Raw genomic sequence first — 22,982 nt, forward strand, 5'->3', positions numbered from 1 at the left:
GTGTGAAGAGAAAAGTCCTCTCCGAGGGCTCAGACCTGACCCTTTCATCATGGTACCTGGGGAAGTAAATTAGCCTCCTTCCACATCTGTTTCCTTTTTGAGACAAGGTCTCACTTTTTTGTAGTGATCCTCCTGCCTCAGCTTCTCAAGTACTGGGATTCCTGATATGCACCATCACACTAGCCCCTCTTCCTTAAACAAAACAAAACAATTTTCTACTTATAATATAGTATAGTCTTGTGTTTTTATGGTAACATAACCAAAAATTGTCCTTAGAAGCGGCCTGGGAGCTGGGTGTGGTGGCACACACTTTTAATCTTAGCACTGAGAAACAGGCAGATCTCTGTTCAAGGCCAGCCTGGTCTACAAACCAAGTTTCAGGACTGCAAAGGCTTTGTTACACAGAGAAATCCTGTCGAGAAAAACCAAAACCAAAACCAAACAACCAACCAAACAAACAGAAAAGTGGGCCTGGTTATATATAACTAAATACAATTGTAGTTAACCATTCTAGATGCCTTTAAGAACCACAGTGGACTCTGCAATGCTTGTTAGTTTCCTGAGCACTTCTGCTAAGGTTGCCAAGCCCTCAGACCTCTGAGAGAAACCATGCTGGAACACTCTCTTCCACGGTATACAATTGCAGGTTATTCCCAGGGAAATGATAGAGAGCTGAGACCCAAGCCCATAGCAAGCTATGCTTCCTTCTGCATGGCCTGCTCACCCTTCAGACCCTTTGTGGCACCAACTGTTAATGCACATGGAGGTTGTTCCACAGCACCTGGTGTGACCTCGCCAACAAGGGAGCAATCTCCTTAGTGGTGGCCGGCTGCTCTTAGTGTGGTGTCTGCCTTTCTGGGCTCTGGGCAAGGGGAACTCCTGCTTGCTAGCTACACATTTGTTTTGATTTTTTTTTTAAGATTTACTTTATTTTATGCGTGTGAGTGTTATACCTGCAGGTATGTATGTGCTTGCTTGGTGCCCATGGGGTTCAGAAGGGGGTTTTGGAACCCCTAAAACTGTAGTTACAGATGGTTGTGAGCCACCCATGGGCGCTGGAAACCAAATCTGGGTCTTCTGGACGAGCAGCAAGTGCCCTTAACCACTAAACCGTGTCTCCAGCCCTACAACCTCTGAATGTGGTCCAGCTGCACGAGTGAACCAACCTCACAAATTGCCCAGAAGGGATGTGCTTGCTTCGGCATGTGCCCCCCTTTCCCATCACCCTCAATTTCTCCCACTCAGCTCAGACACCTGTTGCTGCAGAAACTCTTTTTCAACTGTCTCACTGGAGGCCAAAAGGAAGGCAATAAACATGTCTCTCTTATCTGTGCTTTAAAAAAACAAAAAAAAACAAACTGATTTTTTTTTTTTTTTTTACAAACACCTAGAAAACATGTATGAGGAACAGAAAGACACATGTAAATGGAGGGAGAAGACCTAGGCTCTGTCTCAGACTTGCTCAATGACCTTCTCTGGGCCTCTATTTCTTTTTCTGGGAAATGGGAACACGTTAGTCTTATCTAAGTCAGATGGTGGACAGAAGTCAAAGATCTCCAGTAAGCTTGAAAAATGATCTAAAAATGCAATTAGCTCATCATACCCTTCCCACACAGAGCCACAGGGGCCCTCCCACAAAGCGCAGCTCATGCATTTAGCAGTGATCACCCAGGGAGGCCTCAAGTTACAGTGCCGGTCCTTGGGACTGTACCTTGCTGTTGTGTATACACCGCACTGCGTAAGTTAGGTTCCGGAAGATGTTTCTTTCCATCTTGGCTCGGCCGTAGGAGCAGACGAAGACGCCACCCTTCCCATCCCGGAAGAGGCACTTGCGGATGAGGCAGCCCTGCACAGAGCTGGCTAGCGCCATGGCTTCCTTGTCTTTCTGCAGCTCCTGGTGCAGCGAGTTCAGCACCAGACAGCTGGGCAGCTGGATGGATGCTCCCGGTAGTGGCGGGCCCAGAAAGGAGCCGCCCAGGACAGGGCGTGGGCCCTGAACCTGGTAGGACAGCCTGTATGTGAGCTGTTCGTCATCCTCCTCCTCGCCGCTGGGGCTCAGGCCACCATCGCTGCTGTCTGGAGTCTGGGCCACTCTCTCCCCATCGCTGCCCACCTCTGCCTCCTTGGAGCCTGGCTTTGGAGAGCTACAGACTGGGCTTGTAGGACTCTGGCTGCCTTCAATGACAATGTCACAGGTCCTTGGGCTCCAGGCCTGGTCCCGGCTCTCTAAGTCCAAGGACATTAAAAAGTCATGGTCTTCTGCAGGGAGCAAGATGGGAGAGGACTTGATAAGGCCCAGGAGGTACTTGTAGGCCCAGTTCTTATCTGCCGACGGGTGGCCCTCAACAGTCACCGAGTTGTTTTCGCTGCCCACAAATTCACAGTTTTCCAACATACATAAGGGCACATTGTGCAAAAAGACATGGGTGTTTTTGAAGGTACAAAATTTCACTTGGCAGGTGCCTGGGCCGTGGACCTGGATGTGGCCATTCTCAAAGTTGCAGTTGTCAAATTGGATGTGACCTGATGTGGTCTGGGGGACAAGAAGGAGAAGACGTGGTCAGAAGCCTACACTTTGCTTTTATGGTCATCACCCTTGCTGCTCTTGAAGGAGGGAGGAGATAGAAAGGCCCTTGGTTTCACTTCCTCCCCTTCTTTAAAAGTCTGGGATGTCAGCTGTCCACATCAAAGGGGCACAAGAAAAACTGCCAATTGTTGCATCTTTCTAATTCTAAAGGATAATGGAAGAGAAACCCATACTCTACGCAGGACCCCTCTATGTATTTCAAGTCTTAAATAAGTTCTCTGATACTCCTGAATTGATGTCCCCTACCCCCTCCCTGCCCCCTTGTTTTCTATTTGGTGGAATGGGAAGGAGGGAAGGCTGGGGACATAGTTCAGTGCTACAGCACTCGCCTAGCATGCAGGACGGAAGAAGCCGCAGCACTGGGAGGCTTGGTGAAGTGGAACTGATACCACGGTGGCCAAGGGGAATGAGAAGGAGGGTCACACTCATCTAGGGGATGCACAGTTGGGGAGAGCTTTGGATTTTCCCAAACAGGCACTGGCTGGGACCTGAGCTGGACTTCAGCAAGCCTCTGAGAGGAGGAGAGCCCTTGCTTAGTGACTGGGCTATGTGACTAATCTGTACACGTTTCTCCTGATGGCACCTTTTTAAAGGCACCTTCCCCTCATCCCCACAGGTAGTTCTCTATCTGAGCCTGCTAGCCTGCAGTAGACCAAAGAGCTGGGCCCTGATACTGGCACCATAGAGGACAGGCAAGAAGGATCGTGCACTTCTGTGACTGGGACAGGTTACAGGGTTGGCCCAGCCACAGGCATCATGAGAGCCCAGTCTGTGCAGCCAGTGGTGTGTGGTGGAGCAAAGCAAGTGACAGGTCTCATCTTCAAAGAGACAGAACAGGGGATGCTGCCCATGCTTAGGATGTGCTCCGCTGGCTGACCACAGTGCTGCGTCTTCCAAGCGCACTTACCTAGAACAAATGGCTTCATCTCTCTAGGCCTCGGTTTCCTTGTCTGGAGCATGAAGCTTGCTAGTTTGTAAATCACAAAGCTGGTACTCAGACTCAGTGACAGTTAGCTATTATCATTTAAGGTCAAAGCAGGAGTCTTGGGGTGGGATGGAAAGGGCTGAACCTGTTGATTCAATTGAGACCCATAGACCTGAGTGACAGGTAAGTGTGGGGAGGTCAGACTGCTCTGAAGACACCTCTGCATTCGTGACACTACGAGATGCTTCTCAACCATAATATAAGGAGTGTAATCAACAACCCAGAGAGACCTGCCCCTGGGCAAGTGAAAACATCCCATGTCAGTGCCCTGCCTTGATGGTTTTGGAAGGAGGGTGACTACACTTACCGGATGCTCCAAGTGCTTCCTTAGGGCTCCACTACTCGCCCCTGCCGCCAGTGAAGCCCATCTTCCTCTTGGTGCTCTCAGTTTCTCGGAGATGCAGTCTAAGCTACATTTCTCTTAAGAGGTCACTGAAAACTGTGACACTGTCCTGGCCTTTGCAGTTTTTAGGCCAAGACGTCTCAGACCTCTGGCCTTCTTAGCTCAAAGACCATCACAGACCCAGCACTCACACGTGTGAGTGCTCCCAGATGGCTAACTACAAAGAGGCCTGTGCCGGGCCTGTCTCCCGAGGAGCTACAGCTGTGCTTCTGAGGCAGTGGAAGAGACTCAAGGGAGCACTTCCTCTAAGAATCAATGTATTCCTAGGCAGGAAGGGTTGGGAGCCTTGTTTCTGGAAGCAAACTTTACTTCCAGGGATGCCCAGTAGCTCTTATGAAACACGCTAGAGCTAAAAAGCAGGCTTTCGGGATCCCAAGGACTCTGGCATAATGCAGTTTTACACATCAGAGGGCCTGGATTTGAGCTCTAACCTCAGGAATTACCCACCTGGGAAACCCACTAGCATCTCTGACTTTTAATGTCCCTCACCAGCCAGGGGAACCACAGCTACTGATCACCACGGATGTTTCCTCAGAGCTGAGGTTATCTTGATTATTAATACGGCTTTGGGTCGAAGCTCTGCCCAAGGGTCTGCTGCTGTCGTTGGGCCTCAGTTTCTCTCATCTATAAAACCAGGTGATGCAACCTCCTCTTAAGGCTCTAGGGACATAAGAGAGGTATGGCTGTAAAGCACACACCTGGTGCATACTGAGTGTCACAAATGGCCAGTGACGTACAGATCATGACAGCAGAGACAAGGATTTGTCACTGGCTGTAACTAGCCAATGCACAGGCTCAGGGCTGTTTTTCAGGACCACCCCTCGCCCACCCACACACACACACTCTGTCTAGAAGGTGACTGCTCTGTGATCATGGATACTGTGCTGGACTAATATTTTCCTGGCTTCCCCTCCAGGGACCCTTGAGAAGCAGTGACTCCAGCACAGGAGGAGGACTCGGGAGCTGAGGCCTCTGCCCCCTCTCTGGACACGCTGCTCGCTCTGCCACCTCACCGCTCTACCTGGTGCTCTAGCTGATACAGTTAGAAATAGAAGAGGCATAAAAAGTTCGGTCCTCAGCCCACCTCGCGTTTCTAACGCAGCTTCGAAGGAATGAAGGCACAAAGCATAATTCTGGACCATACTGGCCTGTGTGCCCACCTCTTCGAGAGTTCAGTTCTCAGAAGTATGTGCACAGAAATAAACGCCAGATTCTCAGATCTAACCATAAAGGGAAGGACAGGAATGAGCCAAGGCTGTGGGGTCTGGCCTCACTGGCATCCAGCGCACACCCACCTTATACATGATCGGCGAGAACCAGGCCGGCATGAAGACGATATTGCACACACGCGTGGTTGAGCAGTGCTGGTCAATGCTGGCAAGCAGGGCCACCTCGCCCAACTTCCCTTGGCCCACAATCTCCACTGGCACCTTCAGGATGATTTCACCTTGCTCCTCATACACCCCTGGGAACAGCACGATTCGATCATAGAGGCTGGCCATGGCTAAGGCACTGCCCAAGCTGTCAAACTCACGGCCTGGCCCAACACTCAAAGTGCGCCGCTCCCTCTTCCTGCGGAACAGAGAGAAGCAGATGGAGGACTCCAAGTCCAGCGCGTTCTTGGTCCAGGTCTTGGAGGCCAGGTAGTGCTGCTTAAAGGCCTCTCTCCAGGACTCCGGCTCCACATCTGGCTGGTTGGGCCAGTTGGGGTGGCGGCACTCGGTGCAGCCTAGGCACAGCTGCCTCCAGCGGGTACTGTCGAGGCTGAGAATCAGCTCGTACCAGGCCCTGCAAACCAGGCTGCAGCGGCCCAGGTCAGGCAGGTGCAGGTAGGCTAAGATCACACGCCACAGCTCCAGGGGCAGGCCACCCGTTTCCATGTTCACCTGGGGGAAACACATAAAGGAAGATTTTTGTCTACTCCCCTTTCACTGTTCCCTTTTTAAAAATAACACCTCCTGACCACAGGGCTGAGTAAGTGAACGAGGCACAGCCAATCAGAGGACTCCATTTCCTCAATAAGAATCTGTGACGTAATGCCAGCACTCTGGGAGGCAGAGGCAGACAGACAGATCTCTGATAGTTCAAGGTCAGCTTGGTCTACAAAGTCCTGGACAGCCAAAGCTACACAGAGAAACCCTGTCTCAAAAAACAAAGCAAAGCAAAGCAAAGCAAAACAAAACAAAACAAACAACAACAACAACAAAATCTAGGATGGCTAATTTGGACTGTTAACTTGGTTAGGTTAAGAAACACCTAGGGGATTAGTGAAGAACACGCTGGGGCGAGTCTGTGATGCAGTTAACCCCCTGATAGATTCATAATACGATCGATCGCATTATCAGGAAGTAGTGAAAGGTAGGGCCTAGTGGGCAGGACCTGATGGCCTGTCCTTGGAGCTATATCTGCTTCATCTAGGTCAAGAGGTAAAGGAACTGTTCTAGGCTGGAGAGATGGCTCCGTGGTTAAAAGCACTTACTGCTCTTCCAGAGGATCCGCATTCAGATCCCCAAGCCCACAGCAGCTGGCTCACAACCACCTGTAATCCCAGCCCCAGGGGATTCCACACCCTTCTGACTTCCACAGGTACCTGCACTCACACGGCATGTTCTGTGTGAGTCTGGCGTGGTGGTGCACGCCTTTAAGCTCAGCACTCAAGAGGCAGGCAGATCTATATGAGTTGGAGGCCAGCCTGTCTACATAGTGAGTTCCAGGACAGGCAGCCCTGTGTCTCAGAAAACACAAAAACAGCGAAGCCTGTTCTCCCACATACTCTCTGTTTTGATACTCTGCTCAAACACATGTAGTCAAAAACAACTGTCAACTCTGAAACCATGAGCCAAAATAAGTAATTCTCTTCGGTTGTTCCTGTCAGGTATTTGGTCAGAATGACAAGGTAAGTCACTAGTATAGACTCCTGCTATTAGCTTAGTCTCTACTGTTTGGTCAGGTACTTTAAGGATGTGATCCCAGAACTCCTGGCAACCAGAGTCGCCACCTTGTGGAGAAAAACCTGTGGTATTGTCACAGGCAGCAAAGCAGGAAGGATGGTTCCATCTAAGCCTGTTGATGTCAGATGTGCAGCTATAGGATTTGGAGTTTGTCTGGCTTGGGTCCAGTATTTCCTTACTATCCCCCCTTTCTTCCCTTTTGGAATGGTAATGTATATTCAATGCCATTATATGTTGAGAGTATGTAATTTGCTTTTACAGGGGGTTACAATTAAGGCATTGCCTTGCTTCTCAGAAGAGACTTTGGACCTTTAACCAACTGTTGAGACTGAAAGACTATGGGGACCTTTGAAAACTGGACCAAATGCATTTTGTGTTATGATGTGACTACCAGCCTCTGGCGACCAGGGAGTGGAATGCAGTGCTTTGAGTAAGAATGGGCCCCGTATGTTTAAATGCTTGGCCTTGAGCTGGTAACACTGTTTGGGAGGATTAAGAAGTGTGGCCTTGTTGGAGCAGGTGTGTCACAGGAGGCAGTCTTGAGATTTTAGAGATTCAGGACATTTTGAGTTCACCCTCTCTGCATCCTGCTTTCCCTCCAAGCTAGCTGTCAGCTGTTCCTGCCACCTTGCCTACCTGCTTCCCCACATGATAGTGATGGACGGTTATCCCTCTGGGACCACAGCTCAAATAAACCCTTCCTTTTATGAGTTGCCTTGGTCACAGTGCCTCACCACAGCAGGAGAAAAGCACCTAATACAGAAGCTGGTACCGTTGCTGTGACAGACCGACCTTGTTAGTTTTTTGAGGAATGTGGAAGACTTTGGAACTTTGAACCGGAAAAGCCGTTCAACACTGTAAGTGAAGCTTAATGGGCCATCCTAGCAGAAGCAGCCACGTTCTTCACCAAAATATCATAGAAAGGTCTCTAGCCGAGTTGCAAATATTGTTTCCCTCTGAAACCTCTTGGGCTGGGCCTGCGTAGTCTGAACAGCTGTGAGCATTGCTTTCTTCCACACTCTTATTCTCAAGCTTGACTTCAGTGACACACTTCTTCCAACAAGGACACACCTCCTAAGCCTCCACAAACAGTGCCACCAAACTGGGAATCTCATGATGGGTTATTCTCATTCAAATCACTACAAGTCTAGCAACCATGCAGAAAGGAGTAGAGATGAACTATGAAGATGAGAGAGAAAACAAAAGGGAAGGAGAGGTCCAGGTACCCTCGAGGTATGGAATCCAGATTCCTGAAATGCCCTCGGGATCTACCTAAGAGTTTGGACCATACAGAGAAAGCCATCTTTGGCTGCAATGGTCCTGCAGTCTGGATGTCCTAACTATCTGTCTTTCCCTTCTCATTCCCAAATCAACTAATCACTATTGTTTCCCTAAGAAATACTGAGTGGTTTTGGTCCTGGCTCGGCTACTCCCTGGTGTAATCTTAATGTCCTAACCATCTACTGGCTGGCTGCCCCACTGGAAAATATCCTTCCCCCTTACCAACAATCTATACCACATGATTACAGAGGCAGGGGTCTCTGAAGAAAAGTACAGAACAAAATGGCAGCCAGCCCTCTGGCTGCATCTGATATAAGTAGACCACTGAGACATTCTTTAGATGCATATGAGTTGCTATTCTAGTAGCTGGCATCTTTCCAGAGGACAGGACACCAACAACTTCTTTTCTAAGCAATAAACTCTGGAGTAGGTGCTGGTGATCATTTTTCCATAGGAAGCAAAAGATGAGCTTCACGGAGAGAATGAACCAGAGAAAGCACTGGAAGCAAGGGGCATCCCAGGTTCTCTGCAGGCCACAGTGCCAGTCTCTAAGCTCAGCTTTACCCCTGGCCATTGACTGCTACCAGTAATCTCCAAGCCCCGTAACAAGTTCTCCTTTAGAATGGGTATGGTCACCCAGTCTCTAATCCAAGCACTTAGGAGAATCAGAAGTTCAAGGCCAGCCTGGGCTATAAGACTCTGTCATAAATAAATACTCTTCTTTTGGCATAAGCTGACCACATTTGATTTCTACTCAGGGCCTCACACATGTCAGGAAAATCTTCTACCACTGAGCTTTAATCCAAGTTTTCTTTTTGCTTTTCATTCTGAGACAAGGTCTCACTAAACTGTCCAAGTAGGCCTTCAATGAGCAGCCTCCTGCCTCACTACCTCCTGTAGCTGGGATCACACACTATTTCTTCTATCTAGCCCTGTCATTCACACATTACATTTCTGCTTCCCAGTTCAGATTCAGGCTCCTCCTCCCACTTAACAAGTCCCCTGCCACACCTGATCAACTCCATACTGTTATCTTTTTCATGTTTTCTCTTTCCCTCTCAGAGCTCATGACAAGACTGTTGTCTGCTTCTCACTTCCCTTTTCTTTATTATTTGTGCCTTCAATTTGAAAACCATCAGAACTACCACAACCCCATAAATTTCTTATATGAAACATGCGAACATCTCCAAGAGCCTGTGCTCATCTGAATCAGGACCGACTGCTGCATCTACAGGAAATACCTTTTGATCATTCCTCGGGGCTCTGACCTACTTCCCCACCCGTGTTTTCCTCGTCTCCATGTCCCACTTCTCACACTGGTTCTCCTGAGTGCACCATGTGCCGCTCCTGCACCAGACACTAGGAGTGCACTTTCGAACATGCCTAACCATGGAGTCCCCTAATTCCACGAGAGACGACTGGCGGGTGCTCCAGAGCGAGAGCTGACCCCTGACTTATACGGCCTTCCGCATCTGTCCACGAGAGCCCCCAGGATCTATCGCTAACATCCCGTTCCTCGGAGTGATGCTAAAAGACACCCAAATTACAGCTACTGTAGCCACTGGTCATGCTAAGCACAGCTTGGACCTAGCTTACCAGAAAAGTGTTTGGCCCAGGCAGTCCACTGTGTGACAGACAGCAGACTTAACGTGCCAGTCTCTGTCCCAGATGGGTTGCTCATCATTAGGACAGCATTCTGTTAAGCCCGTCAAGGTAAGCCACAATTCAAAGACTACAGCCAAACCCATCTAAAGCTGAGCACAAATCCAAGCTTACTGTACGAGTTACAGATAAGTAAGTGGGTGCAGGTCACTCTCCATCAAGTCTCCACTCTAATTTTCAGGTGGGTAACTGTTTCCACGTTTGGATGTAAATCTACCATATAAACATAGCTTTGAGAACCCCCTTCCACGCACAGCGAGACTGACCTAGTGATTCCTACACAGAAATTCTTCCAGTAATAATGTAAATAAGGAGTTAAAGAGTAAAAATCCTGGAGTAGGGGGTGCTTGCCTTTAGTCCCAGCGCTCAGGAGGCAGAGACAGGGGATCTCTGTGAACTCAAGGCCAGTCTGGCCTATAGAGTGACAGGGTCTCAGATAAAGCAAATCTTTGCGTGAAGATGCTGAGAACGTGGGTCTAGCCTGTTACTGCGGGAAAGCCAGCGCTTCCTACTCGGGCAGTGCTAGAGCTATAGCTCTCAGCCTGTGGGTCACGACCTGTAGTGACAATTCTGGAATTTCAGTTTCTTTAAAACAACAACAACAACAACAACAACAACACAGAAATACAGTAAAAATGTTTTCGTTTTAATCCCAGGTATGGGGGATATGGGGCTGCTTCGGACTATCTGCAGCAGCTGACTATGATTTGCTTCGTGGTTCTACCAGAAGCATGGTTCTCTCAGCCAGCGGCAGAAAGTTCCTGAGACTGTGTGATGTTTGGAATTCTGGGAAAATTGTAAAGGGTGTATACATGTTAGAGCCTCCAACCACCACCACCTGGGTGTGGTTGGGGGTTGTAGTTGGTGGTTGTTCGGGGGGCTGGTTGCAGTTTGTTAGTAGTTGTGCTGAAAGAACAAAAAGAAAGAAATTAGATTCAGGGATCTCGCTCTCTCCTCTAGTCATCTTTCTCTCCCATCTAGTGAAATTGGAGAGGATAAATGGTGACAAAAAGAAGAACCCAGAAGTAGCTAAGATTGGCCACATTGACCCCTGTGGGGGGTTGAATGCCTCCTTCTAGAGGTAGCTTAAGACCTTCAGAAAACACAGATCTTTATATTTATACGATTCATAACAGTAGCCAAATTACGGTTATGATGTAGCAATGAAAGTAATTTTATGGTTGCAGGTCACCACAACATGAGGGACTGTGGTAGAATGTCTCGGCACGAGGAAGATTGAGAACCACTGCTCCAAAGGCACGTGGAGAAGGCTCTGGAAACACCGAGCTTGCCCATTCCATGGCTATCCCGCAGAGACTGCAGTGCGCGACTCAGAGCTGAGCAGGTGGCCAGCTCTTAATTACTTCCTCAGCTGGTCTCACTTCTGCCTCCCTGGAGCCACTCCAGCTCTGCACTCTTACACAATCCATACTGGCAGAGACCTTGAGTGACAGACAGACTCGGCATCTGGAACTCCAGCACAGGTTTCTTAGGGGAGGCACCACCTGACCAGACCTGTCTTTTAAGGAGTTCCAGAAGAGGTATGGTGAGTAGAACATCGAAGGCAGGAAGTCACAACTTTGCAAACATTAAATGCCAACGTTTTTCCCCTCAGATGGTGGGGCTATCTGGGAGGGTTAGGGTGAAGGCATCTGTAATGATTTGAGTACACCTTCCAACAATCTACATGTTAGAAACTTAATCTCCAACGTCATGTCAGGGGTGCCTAAAGAGGCTTTGGGAGCTAATCATCATTAGATGAGGTTGTTAGATGAGGTTATTATTATTATCTAATCATTATTAGATGAGGTTATTAGAGTAGGATGTCCATGATGACGGTAGTGGCCATTCATGAGGCACTAGTTCACTAGCCTCTGCTGTTCAATCCTGAACAAGAGGCCTTTCCTAGACGCACTGTGATCGTAGATTTCTTTCTTTCTTTCTTTCTTTCTTTCTTTCTTTCTTTCTTTCTTTCTTTCTTTCCTTCTCTCTCTCTGTCTCTCTCTCTTTGAAATAGGGTTTTGCTGTGTTATACAAGGTAACCTTGAATTCTTGGCCTCAACTGAGCCTCATCTCAGCTTCTCAAATAGCTAGGATGACAGGTACATCCCATGTGCTTCTATGCTCTTCGACTTAAGCTAGATAAATCTGTTTTGCTTTTTGTTTTGTTTTGTTTTGTTGTCCTTTTCTCTGTGTAGTCCTGGAACTCAGTCTGTAGACCACAGTGGCCTCCAACTCACGCACAGAGATCCACTTGCCTCTGCCTCTTGAGTGCTGGTGTTAAAGGTGTGAGACACCACCCAGCCCACTTTCTCGTTTTCCTTTGTAAACTTCTGTGCTCAAATATTTTGTTATAGCAATAGCAAACAGACAAAGACGCAGAATCCACCAAGGCTTCGGATTCTGGGTTGAGGAAGCAAACAGTGTGCACTCAGCTGCTGGCCTCTCAGGAGGCAGCCAGTTTCTATCCTTCCTCCAGAGTCACTTGCGTTCCCAATTCCAGGGGGCTGAGTCTAGTGTGAGGCTGAGGTCCATAATCCTTCCTTCGGGGTGCCCTCTAAGCTCAGATAAAGGTTTCCTTTTATTCCACTATCAGTTCCCTGTTGTTCTATTTACCTTTACTTACGAGATCTTCACACTAGTCCACCGGGGATGTAAACAGCAAGGGAATTTCTCTAACTAGGTAACAGTTTTCTTTTTCTTTTTTTTTTTAAGTGTGCTCTACAAGTTCTGCCTTTCCTTTTTGCCACTGGGGCCTCTGCGCATGGAATTAAAAGGCAACAACTGTTCCCAGGGGCTGTACACCTGTAGCGTGACGTCTGTAAGAACTGGAAAAACAATGTAAGTGGAGAATAAGTCCTGAAGTAGGTCCCCAACGCCTCCATATTTAGTATGTTCCTATGGTCTCTATAGGGTTTCTATGGTCTCTTCCACCTCCCCCTGGAGATGGTATCCCCAACCGCAGGAAGCGGGCAGAGGTTTCCTCCTGGGAGGTGAGCCCACAAGACTTAGCTCTCAGCAAGTATGCACTTCTGCTCCCATGCCCTGTGGCTGTAAAAGCAACTCCCTGGACCTCTCTGCACCTATTTCCCCACCTCTGAACCGAGACTGACACCTCTCACCAAAGGCCTCTTCTGCTGGTGTACAGATTTTGACAACTTTTAAAGAAAAGTGATGTTCAGCTAACAAATATTTGTTGCCCACTATGAGCCAGGCACTGTTCCAAGTACTGAAAAGCAATAAAGAAACAGGCAAGAGATTAAGCAAATGTTAACACAAACGCTACAGAGAAATGAAGCAGGGGTTGCGTGTGCGCATGTGTGAACAGCTGCTGGGGACAGTTTTAGACAGGCCCCTAGGAAAGTGCCCTTGAACAGAGACCTGGCATGAGATGAAGACTAGTGACAGAATGAAGACAGAAAGCCTGGCGATCAAGCGCTCAGCCAGTCCAACAGGGCGTGCAACAGGGCTCTAGAGAAGAAAGTGGGCAGAACATCCTTCGAGCACTGTAGTACTCTCACTGTGGAAAGTGCTAGAAAGAAGGCTCTGCTCTGTTCGGTTTGTTGCCTGACAGCCCAGCCTCAGAGTCTGGGGTAGTTCAGTGCCTGACCCAGCACGCCCAACTAGGCTGACACTCACGAAAACAGACCATCTGGAGACTTTCTCCTCCTCTCTATCTTTCCTGAATAGAATGTAAGCCCCTTAGGCAGGAACACTATATCATTGTGTGTAATCTGTCTAGAACTATGCCCAGCCTGTGGTGGGCGCTTACCACCAAATGAATAAATCATTACCGGACGGACGCTGCCGAGACTTCAGATCATTGCCACAGACTCCCCACTACCACACAGAGCCCGAGTAACAAGGAAATAAAGCCTAAGTATGTGTTCAATACTCGCCGTGTCTAAGACCGTGGGGTAGGTGTCACGATTCAGCGGGGAAGGAGATAAGGGTCCTGCTCCCCTCTCCAGCAGAAGGCAAAGATTCATCTGTGGAAAATAATGACAACATCCCCTCTAACCAAAATAATGCCACCCATCACAAAACCAAAACAAGACCCAGTTTAAGTGGAAACACCTCCATGCCTCAAGAGAAACCCTTGTTTGGAGAATAGAAACCTGCTGGAATGACAGACACACCTGAAAGCCCATCAGGAGACCCATCACTGGGTCTAGGCAAACCTAAACTACATTCAAGCAACATTCTGTCACAAAGAAAATGTTACTTTGTACTTTATTTCATTTATAAAATGTTACTTCATTTCATCATTTTCTCTTCACATCCCTTCAAAAAACTGTTCCCAGGTTTTGGAGGTTTTTTTTAGAACACTAAGTCTTGGCTGCCATCACATACTTATTAGATCAGATGTGGCATTTTAAAAAATATTTCTTTGTATCTGTGTATCTGCTGTATTTGTGTAAATGTATGCCTCAGGAGGGTTCTGCGGAGACCAGAAGAGGGTGTTAGATCCCCTGGGATTGAGCTTACAGGTGGTTGCAAGCTGCTGTGTGGTGCTCAGAACCGAATGTGGGATTCTCTGCAAGAGCAGCAAGTACTTGATTTATTGTTTATATTTATTATTGTTAGTTTCTTTGTCTTTAAATTGGCACTCTTTAGACCAGGCTAGCCTCAGATTCAGAAATCAGGCTGCCTGCCTCTGCCTCTTGAGTTCTGGGACTACAGGCATATGCCACTACCCCCAACCAAGAGCACAAATACTCTTTAACTGTTGAGCCATCTTTCCAGACCTAGATATGGCATTTTAACAAGACCCCCAAAGAACTTGTGTAGACTCTAATCTTGAGAAACACTGAATGAAAGCAGTACTGTCTTCATTTTACATACATATGAAGAACTAACTCAGCCTGAAAAAAAATCTTAAATGATAAGGGACTTGCCCAAGTCACTGCTAGAGAGGAGAGGATAAGGATGGCAAGCAAGCTTCATGAGTGAGTGAGTACGTCCCTGAAATGTGGATAGGAGTACAACAACCAAGGAATGAAGCATGTTCGTAAAGAAGCCAGGTGTCAGTAAAAATCCGGAGGGAAAGCCTGCAGCTAAGCTGAGGGCAGTTCTTAGCTGAGACAGTTCCAGGGTCAGCTGGTTCCCATGGACACCCCAACCAGAGCCACTAGTTAATTTGGGGAGCTGCTACTTTGAGTCCCTGCACAAAATGTTCTACGTATCATGGTCAAATGACTCCTACAAGAAGGACATAATGGGCTTCAGATTCTAGGTTGGCCTCTGCCTCCCCTTGATGGCTTACCTTGAGGGCAGGCGACTGAACTCTGCTTTTCATGATCAGATAATACAAAAATAGCCATCATGGTGCACACACCTGCAACCCCAGAACTTGGGTGGTGGCAAACAGGAAGAGAGTGAGTCTGAGGCTAGTCTGGGCTGGAGAGCAAGAACTGATGTCTCAACAAAACCCAAACAACAAAGCCCAATTGCTTCCTACTTACAGGAGGGCATCTTAGTTTCAAAGCGGTGGGAGATTAGATTTAGTCTTCAAAATCAATAAGAACAATGGATCTAGGGCAGCTCAAACCTCTTTTAGTATCCATGTAGAAGAAAAACAAGATTTTCCACCCACACCGCGAGGCATACAAAGCACCAGTTAAATAAGAACAAAGTGTACAGCAGAGCAACTGGAATAATTAATGATTTCGGATGGCAAGTCAAAGGCGGTATCTCTGTTTTTGTGGATTTTAGTTCGAACCCATTCTAAAGTAAGAGAGAGTGAAACACACGCCACAAAAAGCCTGTACACAGGCCTGTACCCACACACATCCACAGATGCTGTAAATAAGAAAAATCTTAAAATTCTGAAGGTTGTAAAGGTCTCAGATGGGCATTCCATCATTTCTTCAAGCCTCAGTTCTCTGCAGCCCAAGAGACAGTATTTTCAGTGATGAAATCGGGCGCAATAATTCAGAGCACTGTGTGCTTGATCAAAGTCAAGGGCTCTGAGGGGTTCAGGACGCAGAGGCCCTCCCTTTGCCCTCCCCTCTCAGCCCAGGGACTGTTCACTGAGGTTCAGTTAGGAAGGGACACACATTGAGGGAACCCTTTGAACTGCCCTTAATCCTAATTCTCACAATCATAATAAACAAACCTGAAAGGTTAAGAAAGGGAGTGTGTGGTTTCTGTTTCTTTTTCTGTTTGTTTTGTTGTTGTTTTTTTGTTTTTGTTTTTGTTTTTGTTTTGAGACAGGGTTTCTCTTTGTAGCCTTCACTGTCCTGGACTGGCTTTGTAGATCAGGCTGGCTTCTGCCTCCCCAGGTGCTGGCATTCCAGGTGTGTGCCACCATGCCCAGCAAGTTTGAGGCAGATTCTTACTATGTAGCTTTGCTTGACTTGGAAAGTCAGTATGCACACCAGGCAGGCCTCTACTTTAAGAGATCTGCCTGCCTCTGCCTCCTGGGTGCTGGGATTGAAGGTGGATTAACCACACCCACCAGGAGGGTATTTTGAGGGCTTACTTTTTTCGGGGTGCCTCAGTCATCTCAGGGAGCACTCAACAGTATCTGGAAGTGATATATCCGAAGATGGATTCCTCACCTGCACTAAGTACAAAGTCCCTGTAGTACAACCAAAGAACCTGCTGCCCAGGTCCCTTCTTACAGTGTTGGGTTTCACAGCTTGCCATGGCCCAGGGTCCCTGGTCTTGCCACCACAGGTGTACACATATACTCACTGACCATGAAAACCACGAAGTTGGTCCTGTAGTTATTATGGTGCATCATAAAACGTCTAATCTGGACTGACTGCGCTCTGCTAGGATCTCAAGACTTGGGATTTCAAGTCAACATCTACAAAAATCCAAGGCACCTTGCTTGGTGGGCAGAGCCCAACCATCTGAACATTCCCAAACAGATAGTATTCTTGATGTCATTGTCTGTCACAAACCGCTCCGCCCACTTCTCTTTAATCATGCTCAGCTCGAGGCAATTTGCACACCAAGTAACTGCGACTTTACTGGTGACATTAAACATTCAGTGGAGTCAGACTGGTCTCTGCTCTTCCTCATCTATAAACATGGAGGTAGTATTACCTTCGGGATGTGTCAGGTGGGTGAAAGGTGCCTGGGAAGCCGTTAACAGTGAGCTTGACACACAGCAAATGGGCTCATTTCCTCCCTGTGATGTTTTCCTAAATCAAATTCCTTCCATTTCCTCTTCACATTTTGAGCTTCTTTTTTCTCAGCATCTTATGAAGAAGAAGAAGAAAAAAAATGTCTGATGTGCAGAGGGGATGGAGCTGACTGCCCACCTGCTAAGGAGCAGTGGTTGCCAAGAATTTTCTGTTTTTAGAATTTTAATTTTAATTATTGTGTCTCTTTGTACTCACGTGAGTGAAGGTGCCCAAAGAGGCCAAAAGAAGGTGTTGGATCCTCTGGAGCTGGAGTTTCTAGGGGACACTGAACTCAAGCCCTCAGAAAGAGCAGTGACTGAGAAATGCTGAGCCATTTCTCCAGGCCCAATAATCAATAATAACGGAGGTAAGCAGGTTTCTAGCTCCTGACCATCAAATGGCAAGGAGATTGGGTTATTTTATTCAGAATAGGGCGATTAAAACAGCAGTGGCAGCAGAAATTCACCTGGGTGGGCGTGGTCCCCCAAGTTCCAAATACCAAATTCTAGGGAGTATTTTTATTTCAAGCACAAATAAGGGAGTGAATGGTGAGCTCTTTAAGGACCTTATGACAGTCTGCAACAGGACAGAAAGTCTGGATTCACAGCAGCCCAAAGCCCTCTGTCCTCTGTCCACTTTTACTCTGCATATTTTTTTTTTCACGGCATCAGGGTTTGAACCCAGGGCCTTGTGAATACTAAAAAATATTGTGACCGCTGAGTTACCCCTCCGGGCCCTTTGCTTTTGTTTTTGATTTTTCCCAAAGGATCTTGCTATATTGCTTAGTCTGGTCTCAAACTTTCTACTTCTAAACATGCAAGCGCCAGCCGTGTATTTCCTCCTCATTTTCATTTGCTTGTGTTCTGTACTGGTGGTGGTTTTAGGGTTTTGTGTATGCTGGGCTAGACCCCCAGTCCTCCTCTTCTGCGGTCTGACTGAACTGCCGAGCCTGCTCTTGAACGCTCTCTGCTACCCAGGCAGGCCTTGAATTTGTGATGCTCTTCTGTAGCCCCTCAAAGAGCTGGGGTTACAGACCTGCCAGGGCAAGATGCCACGTGGGATAGATTCTTGACCTAAAGTAGACAGATATCTGTGCCCCTTGTCAGGAACAGGAGAAACTCGAGAGAGATCCCCCGAGGCACTGAGGAATATGGCCAGATTAGAGCAAGTGAGACAGGGGTTCGGAGACAAAAAGGTTTCCTTTCTTCTTTTTTAAATGTTTATTTACTTTATGTTGGAGGAAGGCACCTGTCATAGCATTTATTTGGAGGTCACAGCATGATCTGTGGGAGTCAGTTCTCTCCGTCCATCATGTGGCTCCTGGGGACCAAATTTAGGTCGTCAGGCTTGGAGGCAAGCATCCTTACCTGCTGATCTACCTTGCTAGCCTGAGACTTTTTTTTTCCTTTTAATATTTTTATTAATTCTTTGAGAATGTAATACATGTACAGAGTTGTGGTGGTCTGAATAAAAAGCCCCCCCCCAAACTCATGTTTGCTTAGTCCTTAGTTTGGTCTAAACTGTCTAAAAAAAGATTAGGAAAGGTGACCTTGTCGAAGTAGCGTGACCCTGGGTGTGGGCTTGAGGTTTCAAAAGCCCAGGCGGCCAGCCCAGTGTGTCTTCTTCTCCAGGTCTCTGCCTCGCTCTGCCTGCCACTTGCAGGTCAGGTGTGAGCTCTCAGCTCCCTCTCCAGCATCTCGTCTGCCTGCCTCTACGCTCCCTGCCATGATAAGCATGGACCGGCCTTCTGAAGCTGTAAGCAAGCTCTCAATTAAATGCTTTCTTTTGTAAGAGTCGCCTCGGTCATGGTATCTCTCCACAGCAACAGAGCAGTGACTAAGACTAATGAATTTTGACCATCTTCATCCCCTACTCTTCCCAAACACACCTTTCACCCTCCACCTAACTCCTTGTTCTTCTTTCCAAAGAGCTATTTTTGATAACCCACTGGGCCCCGGCAGTCGGGAGGCAGAGGCACGAGGGTGTGATGTCTGTGTTGCCCGGATACTCACGGGTGTGGGCCAGTCCACTGGAGCACCGTCCGCCCACCAGAGGTGACTTGTTGTTGTTTTGTTTTTGTTTCTTCGAGACAGCACTTCTGTGTATCCCTGGCTGTCTTTGACTTGCTTTGTAGATCTCTTGAACTCAGAGATCCACCTGTTTCTGCTTCCCTAGCACCACCACACCCAGCTAATTTTTTTTTGCTGTCTTTTCAAGACAGGATTTCTCTGCATAACAGACTTGGCTGTTGTCCTGGAACTTGGTTTTAGACCAGGCTGGCCTCAAACTCACAGAGACTGGCCTAGCTCTGCCTCCCAAATGCTGGGATTAAAATTAAAGGCTTGCTCCACCGCCATCACTATCCTGTGACTTTTTTTTTTTTTTTAAGTAAACTGACCCACCCACCAGCAGAAGCCAGAAGCTGTCACGAGCTTCTCAGCTGGAGGTGCGGGCTGTGGGCCCCTCCCCACTCCAGGCTGGAATATTGACTGGCCTGCTCTTGTACAGGCAACCCAGCTGCAGGGGCTCATGGGTACACCTGTCCTACCATTCCCAGAAGTACTATTTCACCCTGGTCCTCCCTCTTCTGAGAGGTTCTGAGTCTTGTGGGAGAGAGGTGGCCCTTATCTGTCACCCTGCACAAAATTCCAAATAGGTCAAAATCTCCATGTTAGACCTGAAACTCTGAAAATTCACAAAGAGTAGGGAATATATGCCAGGATATACTTAGATAGAGGTTCTTCTAAATGGGGCCCCAGCAGCCAACAATGCGACCTCATGACACTGAAAAGCTTCTGTGCTGCAGAGGAAACTGTTAGTCATCTAAAAGGGCAGCCTACAGAATGTGTGGAAAATCCCTGCCATATACATCTGACAGAGAACTGGTGTCTGGACTACACAAGGAACTCAGAAAAACTAAACACCAAGAGAACACACTACCCAATTTTTAAAAGCTGGCTAATGGAACTGAATAAAGACTTCTCAAAAGAAGAAATACAAAGGCCAGAAAGATGGCTCATAAGGGCAGTTGCCATTAAATCTGACAACTTGAATTCCATCCTTGGAACCCACAGATGGAAGGAGAGAACTCTCTCCTAAAAATTGTCTTCTGACCTCCACACGAGCACACGCACACACACATACACACTAAATATGATAGGAGGAGGAGAAACAGAAGAGGAAGAGGAGGAAGAAGGTGATGGTGACAAACACAATGACAATGACTAAGCAGGCATGGAAGCATGTGTCTTTATGAGCACTTGCGAGGTAGAGGCAGGTAAATCCCTGTCAGTTCAAGACCAGCCTGGTTCATACAGCAAATTCCAGGTCAGCTTGGGATACACAATGAGATCCAGTGTGTTAGCTGCTTTTCTATTGCTGGGATAAAACACCATGACCAAGGCAACTACAGAGAGTTTGTCTGGGCTTACAGTTCCATAGGGTTAGGGTCTATGGTGGTCTAGTGATGGCTGGGACAGCAAGCTGAGAGCTTACATCTTAAACCACAACCAGGAAACAGAGAACACGAGTCTTTAAATTCTCAAAGTCCACCTCCAGTGACATACTTCCTCCAACAAAGCCACACCTCCGAAACCTCTAAGTGCCCAAGACTACGTTGAACATACTTAAAATCATCACACCCAGCTTAAAAAAAAAAAAAAAAAAAAAAAACTTAAACATCCAAGACATATCTTTTAGAGAATTCAACATTTGCATTAGCCATCAGGAAAATGTAAATTAAAACTACTTTGGCATTTCATTTACCCCAGTCGGAATGACTAACGAATGCTGGCAAGGACGTGAGGAGAGAGGAGCCCTCATTTACTGTTGGTGGGAAGGCAAAGTGGCACAGCCACAGTGAAAATTACGGTGACATTCCTCAAAGAGCCAGAAATGCACATGCCCCCGCTACACCATTTCCAGACATACCCAAAGGGCTCACGCCCTATCAGACATATCTGCTCTTCCATGTTCACTGCTACCCTGTTGGAATAGGTAGGGAAACAGCCTAGATGTCATCAGTAATGAAAAACATGGTACTCACACAATGAAAGTAAATGGATGAGCGTAAGAAAATTATACCAAGTGAGGCGACCCGGACCTAGAAAGATAAGTGCTACATTTATGTCTTCATTTATGTGTGGTGCACAGTGTTGAATCTAGCGTGTGTTCAACTTCAAGTGCCTGCAGAACCAGCTGAATGCTCTGTGGATGAAGTGACTTTCAACCCTGCCAACGTGGAACCACACTGAAAGACAAGGCTGATGACTTAGGTATTTCACAAAGAGGCCGTAAGAAGCGTTACATATCAGCAATAGCCAAGGAAAGCAAGTTAAAGCCTCTAGATCTACTATATACAAGAAAGCAATTAAAAAATAATAAACTGACCAAAGCAAGTACCTCCCAGGGTTGAAAATAAGCATAATTCACAAACTGATAGCAGGAAAGACATTTAGAAGCTGGGCATAGTAGCTCATACCTGTAGATTCCAACAAATAGAAGTCTGAGGCAGGAGGATTGCTATGTGTTCCAGGCTAGTCTGGGTTACATATTGATTTCCAACTACATAGTAAGGTCCTATCTCAAAAAGCAACAGAGAAAATAAAAAACAAAACCGCCCCCATCAACAACAAGGCAATTCTATTTAGATTAATGCAACCTAGGAAGAAGTTTGTTGGTATACACAACAGAATACGCCTGCGAAAAACCAGGGAGAGGGCTCACGAGGTAAGACCGATGATCTGAGGTCCATCCTGGGAACCCACACAGTGAAAGGAGAACCAACTTGTGTATGTCTCCTACCACTGAACAAACAAATGAGTAAATTCAATTCAAATGAGAGAGACTATGTCTGAGAATGTTCTTGGCAACCTACTGTTCATCCACTGTCCATGACTGAACTTACTATGACCTATTCACAGCGGCAAGTACTGTTAGCAACCAACATGCAGTTACCACATGGATGCATGCCAAGGGATACATTGAGCAAAAGAAGCAAAACGTAAGATGTGGACAGGGTGATCTCACCCATACGAACTAGTTAAACTAAATGGTACTGTGTACCATTTATGGTACCGTCAGATGCCTACACACAAGAGATGAAACAAAAACGATGGTCATCTACAGGCCAAGATGGCAGCTTCTCAGGGAGGAGGTTACGGCTTGAAGGAGGCTTGTTCCAGATCTTGAGGTAGTGGTGTTCATGCTATTTCCCTCATAACTATTTGCTAAACTCTACCTCTGTGCCTCTATCTATCTATCTATCTATCTCTTCAGAGTAAAAACATTCAAAACAAAGATAATGAAATAAATATACTGATTCTTAGAAAAACTAAAAGAACATTAAAAAACCATTATTTAAAAAAAAAAAAAATCCCCAAACTTGTAACCAGCCTTTTGTTTGTTTTTGAGTTGAGATCTTGCCACACTGACTTAAACTTCTAGGCCCAGGCAATCCTGTCTCAAGTTTTCAGGAGCTGAGACTACAGTGTTAGCTTGCCTGGCCACAATCCTTTGTTTTTAGTTTTAAAACTTGCTTCCCAGATTCCTAACGGTGTATAAAGCAAATACATTTTCACTTTCAGTGAAGCATATTTTCTTTTTTGCTTTTTTAAGTAAGGTCTCAGGCAGCCTGGGTGGACCTGAACTCTGGATCCTCCTGCCTATCCTACAGCCTGTGAGACTGCAAGGGTACGCCCCCAGATCAAGCAGGATGTGTTTGCAACTATCTAACTTCTTTGGACTGCAGGGGGAAACACTCACCTCATAAGAGATGTATGCATTGCCAAGAATTACCCAAGGGCCCCTCTTACACTTGGAAAAACAGGGATGAAAAGGCACCCAAAGTCCTAGGGTGGCATCTTGCTGAAATTTGCGATTCCTCAGAATCTTTGCGTAGGTAAACCCTGGTGACAAAGCGGAACCAGTTTACCAAAGGGACTTGGGTTAAGCTTAGAGAACGGAAGGAAGACTTAAA

The 22,982-nt window shown here is 47.0% G+C and overlaps 1 protein-coding gene across 2 annotated transcripts in view; it reads right to left on the reverse strand.

The window, feature by feature from the left end:
* Fbxo10 (F-box protein 10) overlaps positions 1-22,982 on the reverse strand; it is a 45,253-nt gene that overhangs the window by 19,470 nt on the left and 2,801 nt on the right. The window contains exons 2-4 of one of the 2 annotated variants that reach the window (XM_060379857.1): positions 16,926-17,080; positions 5,271-5,861; positions 1,712-2,533 (exon numbers count right to left, since the gene is read on the reverse strand). In XM_060379857.1, the coding sequence (XP_060235840.1) occupies positions 1,712-2,533; positions 5,271-5,855 (1,407 nt within the window). In that variant the 5' untranslated portion in view covers positions 5,856-5,861; positions 16,926-17,080. The remainder of the gene's footprint in view (positions 1-1,711; positions 2,534-5,270; positions 5,862-16,925; positions 17,081-22,982) is intronic. The other variant, XM_021653978.2, reaches the window with a different exon arrangement.

Source organism: Meriones unguiculatus, chromosome 3 (genome assembly GCF_030254825.1).
Source record: "Meriones unguiculatus strain TT.TT164.6M chromosome 3, Bangor_MerUng_6.1, whole genome shotgun sequence".
NCBI lineage: Eukaryota > Metazoa > Chordata > Mammalia > Rodentia > Muridae > Meriones > Meriones unguiculatus.